At 42.4% G+C, this 18,112-nt stretch overlaps 1 protein-coding gene across 1 annotated transcript in view; it reads right to left on the reverse strand.

Moving 5' to 3' along the window:
- Positions 1-1,495: 1,495 nt before the first annotated feature.
- Positions 1,496-18,112, reverse strand: part of IGF2R (insulin like growth factor 2 receptor) — a 294,611-nt gene continuing 277,994 nt past the window's right edge. Inside the window, exons 45-48 of the mRNA XM_082249744.1 lie at positions 13,411-13,597; positions 10,291-10,449; positions 9,376-9,445; positions 1,496-2,499 (exon numbers count right to left, since the gene is read on the reverse strand). Of these exons, the coding sequence (XP_082105870.1) occupies positions 2,113-2,499; positions 9,376-9,445; positions 10,291-10,449; positions 13,411-13,597 (803 nt within the window). The 3' untranslated portion in view covers positions 1,496-2,112. The remainder of the gene's footprint in view (positions 2,500-9,375; positions 9,446-10,290; positions 10,450-13,410; positions 13,598-18,112) is intronic.

The following is an 18,112-nucleotide window of genomic DNA, read 5'->3' on the forward strand; positions in this document are numbered from 1 at the left end:
TGTATGGGCAGACAGCTTAAACTGTAGGAGTCTTGCATGGTACCTGTGATCTGCTGATCAGGGGTGCAATGCTTCCCAGGATCCCCCCCCCCCCAAAAAAAAAAAAAAAGTGTATTTATTTATTTATTTTTAAAAGCGAAATTATCTTTTACCTCCTAAACTAGAGGTGAAAGTTGCTTTAAAAGGCTCTAAAAACCTTCCTGAAAGTTTTAACAATGCTTTGAAAAAATATTGATGTACACATTTGTCTTAAACACATGGAATCCCATATGTACAAGGCCTTAAAGACTTAAATAACAGAAGTGCAGGAAGAGGTCTACAACGAACGCTTCATTTTATTATTTTTTTTTCACTCTGAAGCGTGTCTTTTGGATATCAGCCATACACTATTATAGGTAGCTAAACCTGGGTCTTTCTTACATTCACTGCATACAAATAAATATTACCAAGGAAAAACAAAGCTTTTGGTGAAATATCTTGAATAATATGATCAAGATGAATTGCTGTTCAAACCTAGAAAAAACAAATTTCCAACTGTTTAATTCAGAGCAAACACCATGCAGGAAAACTCAGGGTACATATAGCCATACAGAACAAAAATTGACTTATTGAACAATCTGGGTACAATTCTAGAGCTTTAATATAAAGAGTGTAATTACCAGCAAGAGCAAAACATTTCAGAAAAATCAGAAGGAAATTCAGCTGGCTAGGCTGAACATGTATCTGATTTCTAGTCTTTCAATCTAAAACTCTGCAGTAATAATTGCAATCAGAATAAAAACCTTATTAGTAAACATGGATGCTCTCTCTCAAAAGGGAAGAATTGTTAAGAGGGGTTTGCACTGGGCCACCTTCTTCTGATATTATCTACAGTCCTTGATGGTTCTGTTGTTGACACTGTGTGTCAATCATTCTAATATCACAGGACCATATTATCGGAAAAGATCTGTTCTACCTACAATGAAACTACAGTTGAAATCAGACATTGCACCTCTTGGAGATTGAGGAGGTTGCAGGATGGAAGAAACTCCTTTGGTTGTGAGAAGATGTCCCAAGCACGGAGTCCACGTATATTTGAAGTCAACGCTTTTTATACTTTCGGTCTGTTTTAAATTTGCTCCCTTCAAGCCGACCTAATAAAAATGTGCAAATTAAGGCTCCCTGTAGGGTTTCCATTTCAGACTACATAAATACATCGTGGCAGAAATTTTGGCATAAAAAAAATGTCCAAAAATTCAATATGGACTGCAAATACATCAATGCCTTTGCTTTTAAACTGCACACAGATTATACCACTTTACATTAATTTTTTTTCTAATAGACATAGTTCAATACCTTCATTCTGTAATTGTATATCGTGCAAAAGACAGCAGCAATTTTAAGCATATTATAATTTAAAAAAAAAAAAAAAAAAGGAGGAATTTCAGAATTCTTCACTGAATGCTTCAATATGGAATCCGAGAGAGGGTGTTTAAATTATGTGTGTTTAAACACATTTAAATTATACTCTGGTTTCAAGACAAAAATTACAAGTATGTAGGAGTGCATTTCCTAAATCTAGATGAGATCTGTCCCCCTTTATGGAGTTCTGCAGTACGACCCTGCCAGCAGGAATAACTGGCTGCTGTGGTAAGCCAACCTGAGTTGTAGTTCAAGTGAATAAATAGTAGTCAAACTTTGTTGATGTCGTCCAGTGGCAGAGGATCCAACACAAATAGATTTAACTTGTATCTTCAGTCTTTCATTAATTACAAAGAGTAATTTACATAATACAAGAAGATGCCAGCTCCCGTACTTAGAATAAAAAACAAAACAAAAGTCCCAATGATTACATATCGCATTTAGTGCAGGGGTACTCAGAAACGTTGCACAGAAAGCTTCCCTAAAAGTCTTCAGTGCAGAAAGGGTTATTCCACATGATTTAATTATCACTGTAAACTGAAGAGAAAGAAAAGATCCCTGTCTTCCCTAATATCTACATTTTATGCTCAACCCATAAAAGATCAAAACAAAACAGGTTGAGTTATGCGTATTTGGTTGCAGTAGCATTGTCCATTCAAACAATGTTATTTTAGGCACAGTTAGGAGGGGGGATTTAAATTGCAGCTGGCACTAAACATTAAGCATGTCCTCGTCACTGTCATCATGAAATGAAGCTACATTCAGCTTGTCCCCTTTATTCTGTTGGCCAGATCTCGGCTTTCTAGTCTTTTCTTGCCCTCCATTAAAAATTCCTATCAAGTTCTCATCACTGCCAGAAGGATATGGGTTTAAGGACTGTTTTTCACTCTTTTTCAGGTGTACTGCAGATTTTATTCTGACTTCTGGTACAGTCAGAACCTCATCTTCACTGTCAAGGTCATCCACATGCAATGAAGTAAATGCTCCGGCCTTCACACTTCTGACGTGGCCGTTCTCATGGTGTGGTTTTCCATGGCTTCCAGAAACTTCTTCCATAAGCCACTCCGTTTCATTGTCTATTTCTTCTTCTGTATTGATCTGAATGATGCAACAAAATAAAATTACCAAAATAAATAAAGCACGCGTCTGTGATTACAGGAGAAACAAGTACTAACCACTTCCCACCGCAAGACATCATATGACGTTGTAGACTTGGCTATATTTGGATGATCCAGATATCTTTTCCAGCTACCAATTCCCTACAATGTAAAAGCCATCCTAGCCGCTGATTAGCCACTGGATTGCTTTTTACAGGCAGTGGGAGGGGATGCCCGCGCCCCCCCTCACCTCCAGCCACCCATTGGCGCCTCTCCCGGCTCTCCCATGCGATAGAGAAGCCGGAGATCCAATCCGGCTGTGGGTTACAGTGCTGGCTGAGGCCCTGATGGTTCCTGGAAATTTCTAGGATCCTGGGAGGCCGGAAGACATATCATGTCACTTCCAGCTCTGGCAGATGTAAACATGAAAGATGTATATATATAATGTTTGGGGGTTCTGAGTAATTTTCTATTTACATAGAGCGCACCATAAAGCGCAGAACTAGTGGGTTCTATTGCCTCCTCCAGGAGTAGGACTAGGCAGAACAAAAAAAACACCTGGCTATGCCCATGGGCCGTCCTCAGCTGGTATATAACCCCCCTCTCTTCTCTAGGTAATCAGTTTAGTAGCAAGTAGTATTAGAAGTATCAGAACTCCAGACAAGGGTGGGGGCTGTGTCCGTCGAACTCAGAGAAATAGATTTTACAGTAAGTACACAAATCCCATTTTTGCTTTCGTTCATCGACGGACACAGCGCCTCATAAATCATAACTAGTGGGATGTCCAAAAGCAGTGCCAAAAGGAAAAAAAGAGGGATGGGGAAAATAACCCAAGGTTAAACCTAAGAGCCCTCAACCAGGACACAGGAGCCTTAACCAGGTCACAGGAGCCCAGTCTGAAAAATAAAGGTTTAAAGAAAAAACACTCCCTCAAGAGGGAACAGCCCCCTGCAAAACTTTGCGACCAAAAGGAGCATTCGCAGATGCCAAAGTATCTACCTCATATAATTTTGTAAAGGTATGCACAGATGACCAAGCCTTGCAAACTTGCAATATTGAAGCCTGATAATGGAAAGCCCAAGAAGCACTGAGCGCCTGAGTAGAATGTACCGTGACAGGGAAAGGTGGAACCTAACTTTTAATGGAATTGGCCTGAGTCACCGTCTGTCTGATCCATCTGGAGTTGGTAGTCGAAGCCCCTTTCTTGGTCCATCCGTAACCACAAAAAGAGAGTCTGACCTCCGAAAGGACTCCGTAACTGCCAGATACACCTGAATCGCATGAACCACATCCAAGGTATGGAAGGCAAATTCCTTGGAATGAGCCGACTTGGGACACAAGGAAGGCAACACAATGTTCTCATTCAAATGGAAGTCAGAGACAACTTTGGGCAGGAATGATGGACAGGGACGAAGAACCACTTTTTCCCTATGGACCACTAAATAGGGACTGCGACAGGATAATTCTGCCAATTCCGATACCCTGTGGGCCAAGGTAATAGACCCCAAGAATGTCAACTTCCAAGATAACGTAGCCAAGGGAATCTCCCGAATATTCTAAAAAACAGGTTTCTGGAGAACCGAAAGTACTAAATTTAAATCCCATGGCTGCAAAAGAGGCCGTACAGGTGGAGCAACAAGTCAAACCTAGGGGACGCTGAGAGAAGATTGCCAGGGCAGACACCTGGCCCTTGATGGTACTCAAGGCCAACTTCTGATCAACATCCTGTTGAAGAAAGGTTAAGATCCAAGCCACAGAAAAGGATCAAGGATGAGCGTGAATCGACTCACACAAAAAAATGTACGCTTTCCATGTACAATGGTATATCTTGCTGGAAGATGGCTTCCTTGCCTTCACCATAGTAGGGATCACTGATCCAGACAGACCTCTATCCCTCAGTACCTGGCTTTCAATAGCTAAGCCATTAAAACCAGCGACTGTAAAGCAGGATGGTAGATCAGCCTTTGGGAAAACTAGTCTTCTCAGAGAGGAAGCCCCCAAGGTACGTTTATGGCCGCCAGACTGATTGGAAGATCCTCGCTCTTGATTCCTTGCATGAATTGCAGAAGAAGCGTGAGCCAAGGATGATATTGGCCTAACCGTGGCACTTGGACGCCTGCGGCATCTGCCAAAGGAACCTGTGCTCTCGCTACAAACCTCGGTATCCTCCTGTGGAGCCCAACTTGCTAAAGGAGCTGCATGTAGGACTGTGCAAACAGAACTGTTTTGAAGGTGGATAATACCAGACTCAGAACCTGTATGCAAAATGGGAGAGAGAACTATCTGTGTGACAGCACCCGGTGAATCACGGCTCCTGAAGTTTGTCGAGAGGAAGGACCACCCTGGTCAGAATTAGAACCAGATCTAGGTAAATCAATTTCCTGGACAGGGATAGACGGGACCTTAGGTAGTTCAGACATCACCTGAACCTTTTCAGGCATTAAATTCGCACAAGGAGACTCGGGACCTAAAAAAACCTAAAAAAGGACACGCTTTGTCCCCCTTTCTGGGTACTCCCAAAAATAATAATTTCGTGGATCCCCTTGACACTTATGAAAGAGGACCACGAGGCCCGGAAACCATCAAAAATGATCCCCCACCTTAATAATGGGTGAGGGCCTACCTTCATGCTGAAGGGGTCTTGTCTGCGAGTCCAGAGAAGCTAGCTCTAGGCTTACCAGACCAAGGATGCATGGAACCTCCCGGGGAAGATTTGAAAGATCTATCTCCCTTAGTCTCTGTCCCAGAAGCAGGAAATCATTTTCTATGTGCTGAGAAGGAAGGCCCCTGTCTGCGATGAGGCTCCTTCCCTTTCCTAGACTATGGCAGAAAGGCACACTCTCCCCCCCCCACCCCCCACGATACCTTTAATGATGTCATTCAGGGTAGCCCCAAACAGGTGATCACCTTAAAAGGGCAGATCATAGAGAGCTTTCTTAGAGGCTTGGTCTGCAGACCAATTCTTAAGCCACAGCACGCGCCTAATAACCATCGCTGAAACAGAACGTTTGGACAGCACAGGAGCTGCTTCGCAAATAAACTGCAGCCCAATGACCAACTGGTTCATTAAATCAAAATAAGCAGCAGGGACCTGCTCACCCACCAGGCCCTGACGCAAAAGCTTGGCCCATTCAGTTAGGGTCTGAGACATCAGAACTGAGGCAAATACTGGCCGCAATGCTGATCCAGCCATAGTAAACATGCTGCGTTCTACAACCTCCGCATTCTTGTCGGCCGGGTCTTTAAAGGACGGGGATTGCTCTACTGGGATCATGGTTGCTTTATTCAACCTGGAAACAGCAGGGTCCACCACTGGTTGACTAGTCCACTTTTTTTAAAGGTAACGTACAGCAAAACGTTTGGGGACCACAAAGGGTAATTTTGGTTGCTCCCATTCCTTACAGGAAAACCTGTCAAAATAAGGCACATAAGGAAACACCTTTAGAGTGCGAGATGACTTATGCGTACCAAATGACACCAGCCGCATCCTCTATTTTTAAAGTCTCACGCACTGCAGTGATAAGTGCGTCTACCAGCGTTTTTAAATTTGCTGCTGCGACCATTGAGGAATCATCCTCACTATCCGATGGATCTGGGGGTGTGATTATAAGCTCCCCTGGTCGGGCCGAGTCCACGACGGCATCAGGCTCAGAATCGGGACAGGCTGAGCAGCGAAAGGCTGGGGGATGCTTCCACCTGGCTTCGCCCACATGCCGCTTCCACCCGGGACACTAAGGACTACAGGACCACCGTAAGTGCAACCATGGGAAGCTGGGGTTTTGAGGGACCTGCCACCTCCATAAGAGGGTCAGTGGGGGGGAGATGTGACCCTGAGGCTCCATAAGGAAAGAAAGCCCTTGCAGTACAAAAACGATCTTTTGGCACCACTAAAGGTTTCCCTCAAGGGTCGGGGTACCTATCAGCAGAGAGAGATAACAGGGACCCCCAAAGGCTCACCCTACCGATCGAAGAAGGGCTGAGAATTTGAACCCAGCATCACCATGGACGCTTATCCCTGTTCATATGTCCTGAGCACAAGAAGAGGAAACTAAGGAGGAAGAGGAGGAGCTTTGGCATCCCCACGAGGCTTCAGTTGTTTCCAGCATCTCCCAGACTAAGGGAAAATGGCCCTCGTGACATCATCCAACTACACAAACATGGCCGCCAAGCGGAGACCAGCCAGACTAGGGGAAATGGGCCCCTGTGACATCATCCGACTACACAAACATGGCCGCCAACCGGAGTCCAGCCAGACTAGGGGAAAATGGCCACCATGAGCTACAAACACTGAAGCATGCAACAATGATCTTTCCTGCACCCTCTGCAACCGTACCACCCCTGAAGGTAGGACACACGTTTAGTGGAGACTCTGCACAGGTCTCTGCACTGGGACCCCCCTGTACTATACCCACACTGCAAACAGCAGGGCATGCACCTAGGGGTCTCCTACACTGGGACCCCTCCAGATTACCAGGGCGGGACACACACTATCCCAGGATCCTTACAGAGTGGGGATTGCGGGGGGGGGGCTGGAGACCCCAGGGGTCTCTGCTGCATTCTCTGCCCTGGGACACCCACCAGACTCTAGGTCCAGACAGGGGGGAATGGGAGTGGAGGAGGAGGGAACCTGCATCCGACCATCCCTGGAGGTTACCTGCATCCACGCCAAAGAAAACCACCAAAAGGGGAGAGGGGGGACTGTAATTACCCTTCCATGGTGCGGGTAACGCTCCAGACTGAACTCCTCGCCACCGAAGTAGGGAAGCTGTCGGCCAAGGGACCGCACCAACCCAGACCCAAGCCCGGTCGTATGCGACCCTGCGAGTTAAGCATAGCCTGTCTGTGAGGCTATGTCGCGGCCGACCTAGAGCGTAGCTGCGGTCTGCACGTGCTCGCTGGCTGGGGGACCACTGGATCTAGATTATCCAGCCTGTCGCCCACCCCGGCAGTTGATTGTAGATCTCCCAAGAAAAAAACAAAAAAGATGTAGGGAAGGAGAACATTGCAAGGACCAGAGATCCCAGCCGGGAGCCTAGGTCCTGTCCTTACTCCTGACTAGACAGAAGTTAGAAGGTAAAACTGATTACAGAGAGCAGAGAGGGGGGGTTATATACCAGCTAAGGACGGCCCATGGGTGTAGCTAGGTGCTTTTTTGTACTGTCTAGTCCTATGTCTAGAGGATGCAAAATAACCTACAAGTTATGATTTATGGAGCACTGTGTCTGTCAAATGAAAGAGAAATACTGCTTTTTACATGTAGGAGAGAAATGTCAAAATGTCAGAATTGGTCTGGGTGGGAACTGGTTAATGAACATTCAAAACTATGATCATTTAACTCTATCATATATTTCTGTTTTTGTCAGCTGAACTACTGTCTTGATTGCTCAAGCATATCTAAAGCCATACTTTAGTTTCAGACAGAGCTGGGAATCTTTAGAAACCATGATAGTTTTTTTTTTTTATTTTTTTTTTTTTTGCAGTTTGTGACTCTGCTGGTGACATTCACTCTTCTGTTTGACCTGGTAACCATTGTCACTGGGACTGAAAATAGAAGAAAGACCACATTTTGAGTGGTCACTGGAACAGGAGAAAAGTGAAAGTCTTCACATAGGGACACTTTTGGAGTGCCAATTGTCTAAGAGGAGCCCATCCCTTTGGAGAGATTTCCTCTGGTTTCCCATTGTGTCTATGGCTCAGGAAGTGAAGGGAAACAGGTCACTAGTCGGAAAAAACATGACAGCAGTTTAATCCCTTCCCTGCTCCAGCCAAAAATAACTGCACTCAAACCTCATACTGCAAGAATAACACTGACTGTATGCTAGAACCTTGATCTTTATCAGACTGTAATATGGAGATTCTTGTGTGTTATGGTCTACTTTTTTTGAACATTATTACTGGTTTTGCTATTCATTCACAATCATTTGTGATTTTTCTCTAAAATGTTATTGCATGGGAGGTATAATTGTATTGTATTATTAGAGGGTAAAAAATATTTAGCTTTGGGTGTCAACTACTCTAGGTACAGGTTTATTACTCTATTCTGGTTTTATATATACAACTTTTTGATCACTTAATGCACTTTAAGCTATAGATATAATTTTTAGCAGGGGGTTCCCTGAGACCTAACTCTTAATTTTTTGAGGGATCAATTCAGAGTAAAAATCTTTGCCTTAACAGTTCTCAATGTAATATAGCAATACACAAATGCACGCAAGCTTTACATTTGCCAACGTGAATTTTACAAGATTATAAGTTGCCTTAAGACACTAGCAATGCTCCCTAAATTCAATTGTATACACTACACTTCTTTGTAAAAGAAAAAAAATTCCATGATTGTCCAATGGCAAGTCTATGCTTGACCAAGAAAAACAATATCTAGAGCCTATGGCTCAACATGTATTGTAATCATGAAGACGCTTGGAGCAACGCTTCAAGGCTGAATTGTCTTCCTACCAGTATTCAGAGAATGGAAGCAGGCATCAAAATTCACTTCTCCAGAATTGTCAAGCTGTGTAATATAGGACACTGCTCAGACTGACCCAATGCCGATGAAGTGTATTAAAATGTGGGGCCGCAACCAGTCCTGCTCTGGTCACGCCCCCCCAATGCGGTTCGTCCAATCCACCAGGGTTTGGTCACAGACACTTCATCGGCTTTGGGTCAGTCTGAGCGGCGTCCTAGATTTATTATTATTTAGGTATTAGTTTTAGCAAATGGTCACTTTAATGTTACTTAAAATGCGGTTATTGAGCTTGCATCGTCAACATGAAAAAAATTCAGAACGTACAGTAACCAGCATTTAGCTTTCAGAATCAGGAAATTTAGTTCTTCTCTTACCAAATATAGTATGCCTGAATGTTAAAAGGTCCAAGCTTACCTTTGTGTATTTGTATGACACATTGGAACTCCTTCTACAGCAGTTGGTTAGTTTGTACATCACAGTTTCCCTAAAAGTAAACCAAAAAAATTAAAATGTATACCATTTTCTAGACACTAATTTACCACAACTTAGACTGGAAATAGTGGCGAGATACATACTTTATTAAAGTGGTTGTAAGTATAGTAACTAACCATACTGCATACTCTTATGTTAAAGGCGAAGTTCTTTAGAACATGTTACACCCGTATTTAGTGTAACATATTCCAACACCCCCTGTTCCTTGAGGTTCCCTTCCCTACAGCAATGCAAGGTCTATACCCCCATCTTCTCCCAATGCTTTCAGGTGGTTCAAGTTGGGGAGTCTTAAGCGGTCTTTACATAACTCCCACATGCACAAGTGAGTCCTGGCAACTTACACACGCAGCAATCAGTGTTAAATTACTAAAAAAAAAACTTCTAGCAGACATTAGATGGTATTTCATGGCAGAAGACACACACAGTCTTCTCTACCATGAATATCTACTTGCAGGCATCTTTTAAAATTGCAACTATAATTCTGCTTTAAGAGGACACATGAAAAAAATTCAACAATGTTGATTATAAGAAACATACAATGAAGGTACAGAACAGAAGATAAAGCCAGGAAAAACGCTGCGCATTACATTAAATAGATTTTTATTTAAGGATACAGGGGTTGATTTATTAAAACTGGAGAGTGCAAAATCTGGTGCAGATCTGCAGAGAAACCAATCGGCTCCTGGGCTTTATTGTCGAAGTTTGATTAAACAAGCTCAAGCTAGAAGTCGACTGGCTACCATGCACAGCTGCACCAGATTTTGCACTTCAGTTTTAGTAAATCAACCCCAGTTTCCTTTCATAAATTGTGATAACTGTTCCTTAAAAGTAACTCACCTTCTCTCTTTTTTGTACAACAGCAACACCACCAGACAGATGACAAGGATCACTAAAAGAATACTGAGAACAGCCCCCACAGCTTGGCTTCTGCCAGACAGGCCCTGGTATTGATTCTGATGATCTCCGTCGTATGTAGTACTTCCAGCACTGTCTGGCCTGCCAAAAAAAGCAGCAACAGTAAAGAAAGCGAAATTAAAAAATACAGGATTATCTGCTATATTTTGCAGATTTAAGAATGATTACGAAAAAACTGAAACTATTATTTAAGGAAATGAAATACAAAAAAAAAAGGAAGGAAACACTCCCCTCACCCTCTTCTAAATGCCTATCTAAGCAGAGTTAGCAGATGTCTCGGTTTATATTAAGGCACTTACACATACTGGTTATTTCACTTAGTAGCAGCAGCCGCAGCCAACGTCAAACATGCACACTGCAAATTAAACTGTTAAAGCTAAACTGCCAAATAAAGTCCCAAATGAATGCAGCTCTGCTAAAGCAGTATTCCAAACAAAAAACACAAGATAAACAGGAATTAAAAAGATAAAAAAAACAAAACCCGCTGCACCTACTCACACTCTAGCCCTACTATAAACAGGCTGCAATATGCGGATACCAGCCAGGCCAAATTCAGATATCTACAGTACTTGCATTTATAAGAAAATACATGTAATGATGTTTTAATGATTTAAAAAGCTCCATTATTTGTATCTTTTATATCTACCTAGATCCCAGCTTTAAAGGTTATAATTTAGAAAATTAAAGTTTCAAAGCAATAAAAATGCTGTTCATTGGATAACGAATCATGATTTATAATCAATTCTATTTTTAACCCTTTACATTTGCAAATAATACAGATAGCTCTTCAATCAATCTTTCTGAAATCCGATTGTTTTAACTTTTACCTGAGAAGTTGCTTGTTTGACATTTTAAATCAATGGTATTTATGGTATTTTTAAATGCAATTGCACTTTAGCAGTCAGTCTTATGAGTGATATCTGTTTACTTGTGCAAATCCTATTTTGCTCCTCCCCCCCAAAAAAAGGAAGAAAGTTATTGCCGAGGGCTGTATATACTGAGACGGTATAATAATCAGACTTCTAGCCTATAAAAATAGGATTTTTTTTCTCGCCTGCAAATCTTTTTTTCTTGTGGTAGGGTACAGGACACAGGGTATTTGAAATACTGGGTTATACTGAAACCCTCAGGAGAGCTGGCCACTATTAAAGCTGGTCTGAGAAGGGGCACACAGCAACGTGGGTACAGCTAGTCCTGTAGCAAAATCCTAATGGCAAAAGGATGAGAGGAAGCGCCTGAGGAACTTATAAAGGGCTCTAGGTGGAAGCAGCGGTAAAGTAGGTGTCCGGTGGTGTGATGTAACACTTGGTCATTCACCTAGGGCTAAGCTCTGAGTGGTCAAGTTTTAGGGCATTTGACAAGTTTACATTGTATAAGTGAATAGGTGGGGCCGCTGCTTATAATCCACATAAAAACCAAATGCAATGATTTGTAAATCTCATAAACCCACATTTTATTCACAAAAGAAAAAAAGAAAACAGAAAACATATCAAATGTTTAAACTGAGAAACTCACATTTTAAGAAAAAAATAACGTCATTTAAAAAATGATAGCAGCAACAAGTCTCAAAAAAATTGGGCAGACAGAGCAACAGAAATCTCGCAAAGTGGTACTAACAAGGAAGAGCTGGAAGAACTTTTTGAAACGAATTAGGTTAATTGGCAATAGGCCAGTAACCTGGGTTAAAAAAAAGAGTATATTAAAGAGTTAGAGCGTCTCCAAAAAATAAAGATGGGTAGAGGTTCACCAATCTGTGAAAAGCGGAGTCTAAAAAATGTCAAACATTTCCAGAGTAATGTTAATTACCTAATTTTAAATTGCAAAGACCAAATATATAATCTACAGTGCATAATATCATCAAAGAATAGAATCTGGAATAATCTCTCTGTGCAAAGGACAGGGCCAAAACACAATACTGGATGCTCATGGTCGTCAGGCCTTCAGACGGCACTGCAAAAAAAACAGGCATGATTCTGTGGACATCACTGCATGTTTTCAGGTATATTTCCAAAAATAGTTGTCTATGCCATCCAAAAACACAAGTTAAAGCTCTATCAAGCAAAGAAGTGTTCAAATTTGAACATGATCCACATATACTGCTGTCTTCACTGGGCCTCATCTAAAATGGTCTGCTGCAAAGTGAAAAACTGTTCAGTGGTCGGACAAATCTAAATTTGACATTCTTTTGGCAACCATTGACACCACGTCCTCCGGACTAAAGAGGAGGGGGTCTTTCCAGCTTGTTATCAGCGCTCAGATAAAAGGCTGCATCTCTGATGGTATGGGTTGCATTTGTGCGTATGGAGTGGGCTGCTTGCATATCTCGAAAGGCACCATCAATAGTGAAAGCTATATCCAGGTTTTAGAGCACCATACACTCCCACCCAGACAATGTCAATTTCAGGAAAGGTCTTGCATATTTTAGTAGGATGATGCTAAACCACATACTGCATCTATGACAACAGCATGGCTTCGTAGTAGACATGCCTGCTTAACTTGCAAACATGTCAAAGACAACCTAGTACTGTTGAGTAGTTAGAATCCAATATCAGGCAATAATGGGACAATATTCCTCTCCCAAAACTCCAGTCAATGGTCTCCTCAGTTCCCAGATGTTTACAAAGTGTTGTTAATAGAAGATGGGAATTCTTCACTGCAAACATGGCCCGGTCCCAATTTTTTGAGACGTGTTGCTGACATCAGTTTCAAAAGGACTTTTTTTCTTAAAATGGCACATTTCACAGTTTAAACATTAGGCATGTTTTCTATTTTCTATTATGAATAAAATATGGGATTTGCAGATCATTGCATTTTGTCTTTATGTAGATTTTAAACAGCGCCCCAACTTTTTTGGAATTGCGGTTGTACCCAAGGTATATTACAACCTAAATTTAATAGTAGCCTAGCCAACCTTTTGAAATTGAAAACCTGTAGAATCCTGTATGATTTATATACAAATGTCATTCCACAACAGTAAAATAGTAAACTACCTTTTTAAAGACATTCAAAATGTCAAATATGATTAGTAAAACTTGAACTTACACCAGTGGACAGATGGCAGCTGTGTACCAAGAGAATAAATACTGACAATCGGCTGTTTCGTGTAGGAATTCTGGTCTCCCTTCCTCTTCAGTTTGGCTACAGTAGAAGAATATAGTGGAAGTGGCATTTTTTTGGGGATCTTTACCACATTTTGAGTTGGAAGAGAAAACGGCTTCCAAACTATCATCTGTGAAAAACAAGCATATGCAATCATTGGCACAGATCAGAAACTACATGACGATACATTACCCAAAATATATAAAGATTATTTTGTCTGTACCAAATGATAAGGTTATTTTTTCCTTTTAAAAGGACTTTAACCGCTTCCATACAGAGCAGTTAGACCCCCTTCCTGCCCAGACCAATTTTCAGCTTTCAGCACTCTCACACTTTGAATGACAATTGCTCAGTCATGCTACACTGTAACCAAACAAAATTTTTATCATTTTTTTCACACAAATAGAGCTTTCTTTTGGTGGTATTTGATCACAACTGGGGTTTTTTTTTTTTCGTGATATAAGCAAAAAAAAGAGCAAAAATTTTGCAAAAAAAACACTTTTTTTTAGTTTCTATTATAAAATTTTGCAAAAAATTAATTTTTCTTCATACATTTGGGCCAAAATTTATACTGCTACATATCTCTGGTAAAATTAACCCAAATTAGTGTATATTATTTAGTCTGTGTGAAAGTTATTGAGTCTAGAAGCTATGGTACCAATTACTGAAAATTGATCACACCAGATGTACTGATGGCCTATCTCCTTTCTTGAGGCCCTGAAATGTCAGGACAGTACAAATACCCCCCAAATGACCCCTTTTTGTAAAGTAGACAGTCCAAGGTATTTAGTAAGAGGCATGGTGAGTTTTTTGAAGTTATAATTTTTTCCCACAATTCTTGGGAAAATGAAGAAAACATTTTTTTTTCTTTTTTTTCCCCAAAACGTTGTCAATTTATAAGCTATTTCTAACACATAGCATGTACACAGCAAAAATGACACCCCAAAATTCATTCTGCTACTCCTTCTGAGTATGGTGATACCACATGTGTGAGACTTTTACACAGCCTGGCCACAAAAAGAGACTCCACGTCCAAGTAGCACCATAAGGCGTTTTAGGAGCATAAATACACATAAAACTTTCTTACTACCTATCACATTTTTCAAGGCCCTAGAGCACCAATACAATGGAAAAGTCCACAAAATGACCCCATTTTGGAAAGCAAACACTCCAACGTATATTCTATGAGGCATTATGGGTCCTTTGAACATGTCATTTTTTTCCACAAGTTTTTGGAAAATGTGGGAAAAAAATAAAAACTTTTTTTTTTTACACAAAGTTGTAAATTTATAGAATATTCCTAACACATAGCATGTACATAGCAAAAATGACACCCCAAAATACATTCTGCCACTCCTCCCGAGTATGGCAATACCACATGTGTGAGACTTTTTCACAGCCTAGCCATATAGAGGGGCCTAAACATCCAAGGAGCATCATCATGCATCCTAGCCACTTGCCTAGGCCTATTTTTGACATTTGGTGTTTACAAGCTAAAATCAGTTGTTTTTGCTAGAAAACTACTTAGAACCCCAAAACATTATATATTTTTTTTTTAGCAGAGACCCTAGAGAATAAAATGGAGATTATTGCAATATTTTTTATCACACCGTATTTGCGCAGCGGTCTTCCAAATGCAATTTTTTGGGAAAAAAAATCACTTTTTTTAATTAAAAAATAAGAAACCAGTAAAGTTAGCCCAATTGTTTTCCATAATGTGAAAGATAATGTTACGCCGAGTAAATAGATACCCAACATGTCATGCTTCAAAATTGCGCACGCTCACAGAATGGTGACAAACTTTGGTACTTAAAAATCCCCATAGGCGACATTTTAAAAATTTCTACAGGTTGCTATCTTAGAGTTACAGAGGAGGTCTAGGGCTCAAATTATTGCTCTTGCTCTAACGATCGCGACGATACCTCACATGTGTAGTTTGAACACTGTTTACATATGTGGGCGGGGTTTCCGTATGCGTTCGCTTCTGCGCGCGAGCTCGCGGGGACAGGGCGCTTTAATTTTTTTTTTTTTTTACTATTTATTTAATTTATTATTTTTTATTTTTACACTGTTTTTTTAAAAAAAAAAAAATTGATCATTTTTATTTCTATTACAAGAAATGTAAACATTACTTGTAATAGAAAAAGGCACGACAGGACCTCTTTTTTGTGAGATCTGGGGTCAAAAAGTCCTCAGATCTCACAAGTACACTAAAAGATAGAAAAAATAAAAAAAAAAAAAATTAAAAAAAAATTAAATAAAATGAAAAAAAAAAAAGGGACCTTTAAACTGGTTGCTAGGCAAAGACGTTTGCCGTAGCTCCGGTCCTCCAAGACCATAGAGTCGAGTGAGGGCAAGCTTGCCCTCACTTGACATCCTGTCTGTGAGGATCTGGGACCGGATCGTTTTCCCCGCTGCCGGCGGGTCCGGTAAGCGGGGAAAAGGACCAGAATGCAGCGGGAGGGGGGGGGGCACCTCTTCCGCCACCCCGGAAGGGTGATCCCGCGGCGAATCCGCCGCTGGGACCACCCTTATCGGAAAGCCAACCGTCCACCGTTTAAAAAAATACCAGGGTTATGGCAGCTATCTGCTACCATAACAGCAGTATTTAGGTTTAAACGGACAACGTATATAAACCTTTTTGGACTTGGACATGGTGGCTGTATGAAGGGTGACAGGTACTCAGGTACTTTGCTGGGCAGGTGACAGGTACTCTGGTACTGATGAGCAAGTGGCAGGTACTCGAGTACTCCGATAGGCAGGTGACAGGTACTCGGGTACTCTTATGGGCAGGTGACAGGCAGGTGATAGGTACTGATGAGTAGTACTGATACTGATAGGTGATACTGATACTGTACTGATGATGGGTACGGATGATCAGTACTGATACTAATAGGTGATAGGTACTGATGGGTACTGATGAGTACTGATGAGTAGTGATGGGTAATGATGAGCAGGTGGCAAGTATTCGGGTACTTCAGGTGTCAGGTACTCTGATGAGCAGGTGGAAGGTACTCGGGTACTCTGTTGGGTAGGTGACAGGTACTTGGGTACTCTGATGGGTAGGTGACAGGTACTCGGGTACTCCGATGACGGGTACTCGGGTACTCCGGTGACGGGTACTCAAAGTACCAGAGTACCTGTCATCAGAGTACCCGAGTACCTGTCATCAGAGTACCCGAGTACCCGTCATCAGAGTACCCGAGTACCCGTCATCAGAGTACCCGAGTACCCGTCATCAGAGTACCCGAGTACCCGTCATCAGAGTACCCGAGTACCCGTCATCAGCGTACCCGAGTACCCGTCATCAGAGTACCCGAGTACCTGTCATCAGAGTACCCGAGTACCCGTCATCAGAGTACCCGAGTACCCATCATCAGAGTACCCGAGTACCCATCATCAGAGTACCCGAGTACCTGTCATCAGAGTACCCGAGTACCCATCATCAGAGTACCCGAGTACCCATCATCAGAGTACCCGAGTACCCATCATCAGAGTACCCGAGTACCTGTCACCAGCCCATCAGAGTACCTGTCATCAGAGTACCCGAGTACCTGTCATCAGAGTACCCGAGTACCTGTCATCAGAGTACCCGAGTACCTGTCATCAGAGTACCCGAGTACCTGTCATCAGCCCATCAGAGTACCCGAGTACCTGTCATCAGAGTACCTGATGGGCTGGTGACAGGTACTCGGGTACTTTGATGGGCTAGTGACAGGTGCTCTTTATTGGGGGGGGGGGGGGGGGGGCAATCAGTGTGGTTGGGGTGCACTGTACTTGGTAACTAGCTGTTACCACAATCGCCTCCTCACACAGGATCAGTGTGTGAGAGGAGAACACGGTGACAGCTAGTTATCGTGTTCTCTGATGACATTTGTGACCGGCTGTGATTGGACACAGCCGGTCACGTGGTAAAGAGCCAATTTCATTGGCTCTTTACCTAGATCGGGGATGGGCTCTGTCCGAGGGACGAGCCTCGTCCCCGATCGCCGCGCTGCGCGCCCCCGGGGGCGCGCATTAAGGAAGGAACGAGCGGCTCGCGCTGGAGCCGCTCATGTGATCGGCTGTGATTGATACAGCCGATCACGTGGTAAACAGCCAATTTCATTGGCTGTTTACCTTGATCGGGGTTGGGCTCAGTCCGAGGGACGAGCCTCACCCCCCGATCGCCGCGCTGCGCGCCCCCGGGGGCGCGCAGTAGGGGGGAGATCCGGGCGCCATCATGTGACGTCCGCCCGGATCGAGAAAGGATTTGTGCCGATGTCATTTTACATGACGCGGTACGGAAGGGGTTAAGATGCCACTTTTTGAACCTCATGCGCACAGGACACGTGTTCATGCACACATAGGCGATTACAGGCATTTAGAGACAGGAGCATTTAAAGGCATACAAAAAAAAAAAGAAAAACACATCACTTGTGTTCTCAGAAGAGGAGCGTTTGGGCTGAAAAAAACAACAAATGCGCATTAACGCTAGATGTGTTTAGGCATATTCACATGTTAATGCATTTTTGATTTATTCTGGCCATTCGAATATATAAACACCAATATCTCATAAATGCACATGCAAAATGTGGCTTTAGAAGCGTTTTTAAAGCTGCCTTTTCCTCCCCTGGAGCAAAGGCATGCAGGGGAGGAAAAAAAA

The sequence above is a fragment of the Pelophylax lessonae genome, assembly GCF_965119305.1.
Source record: "Pelophylax lessonae genome assembly, chromosome: 3".
Lineage (NCBI taxonomy): Eukaryota > Metazoa > Chordata > Amphibia > Anura > Ranidae > Pelophylax > Pelophylax lessonae.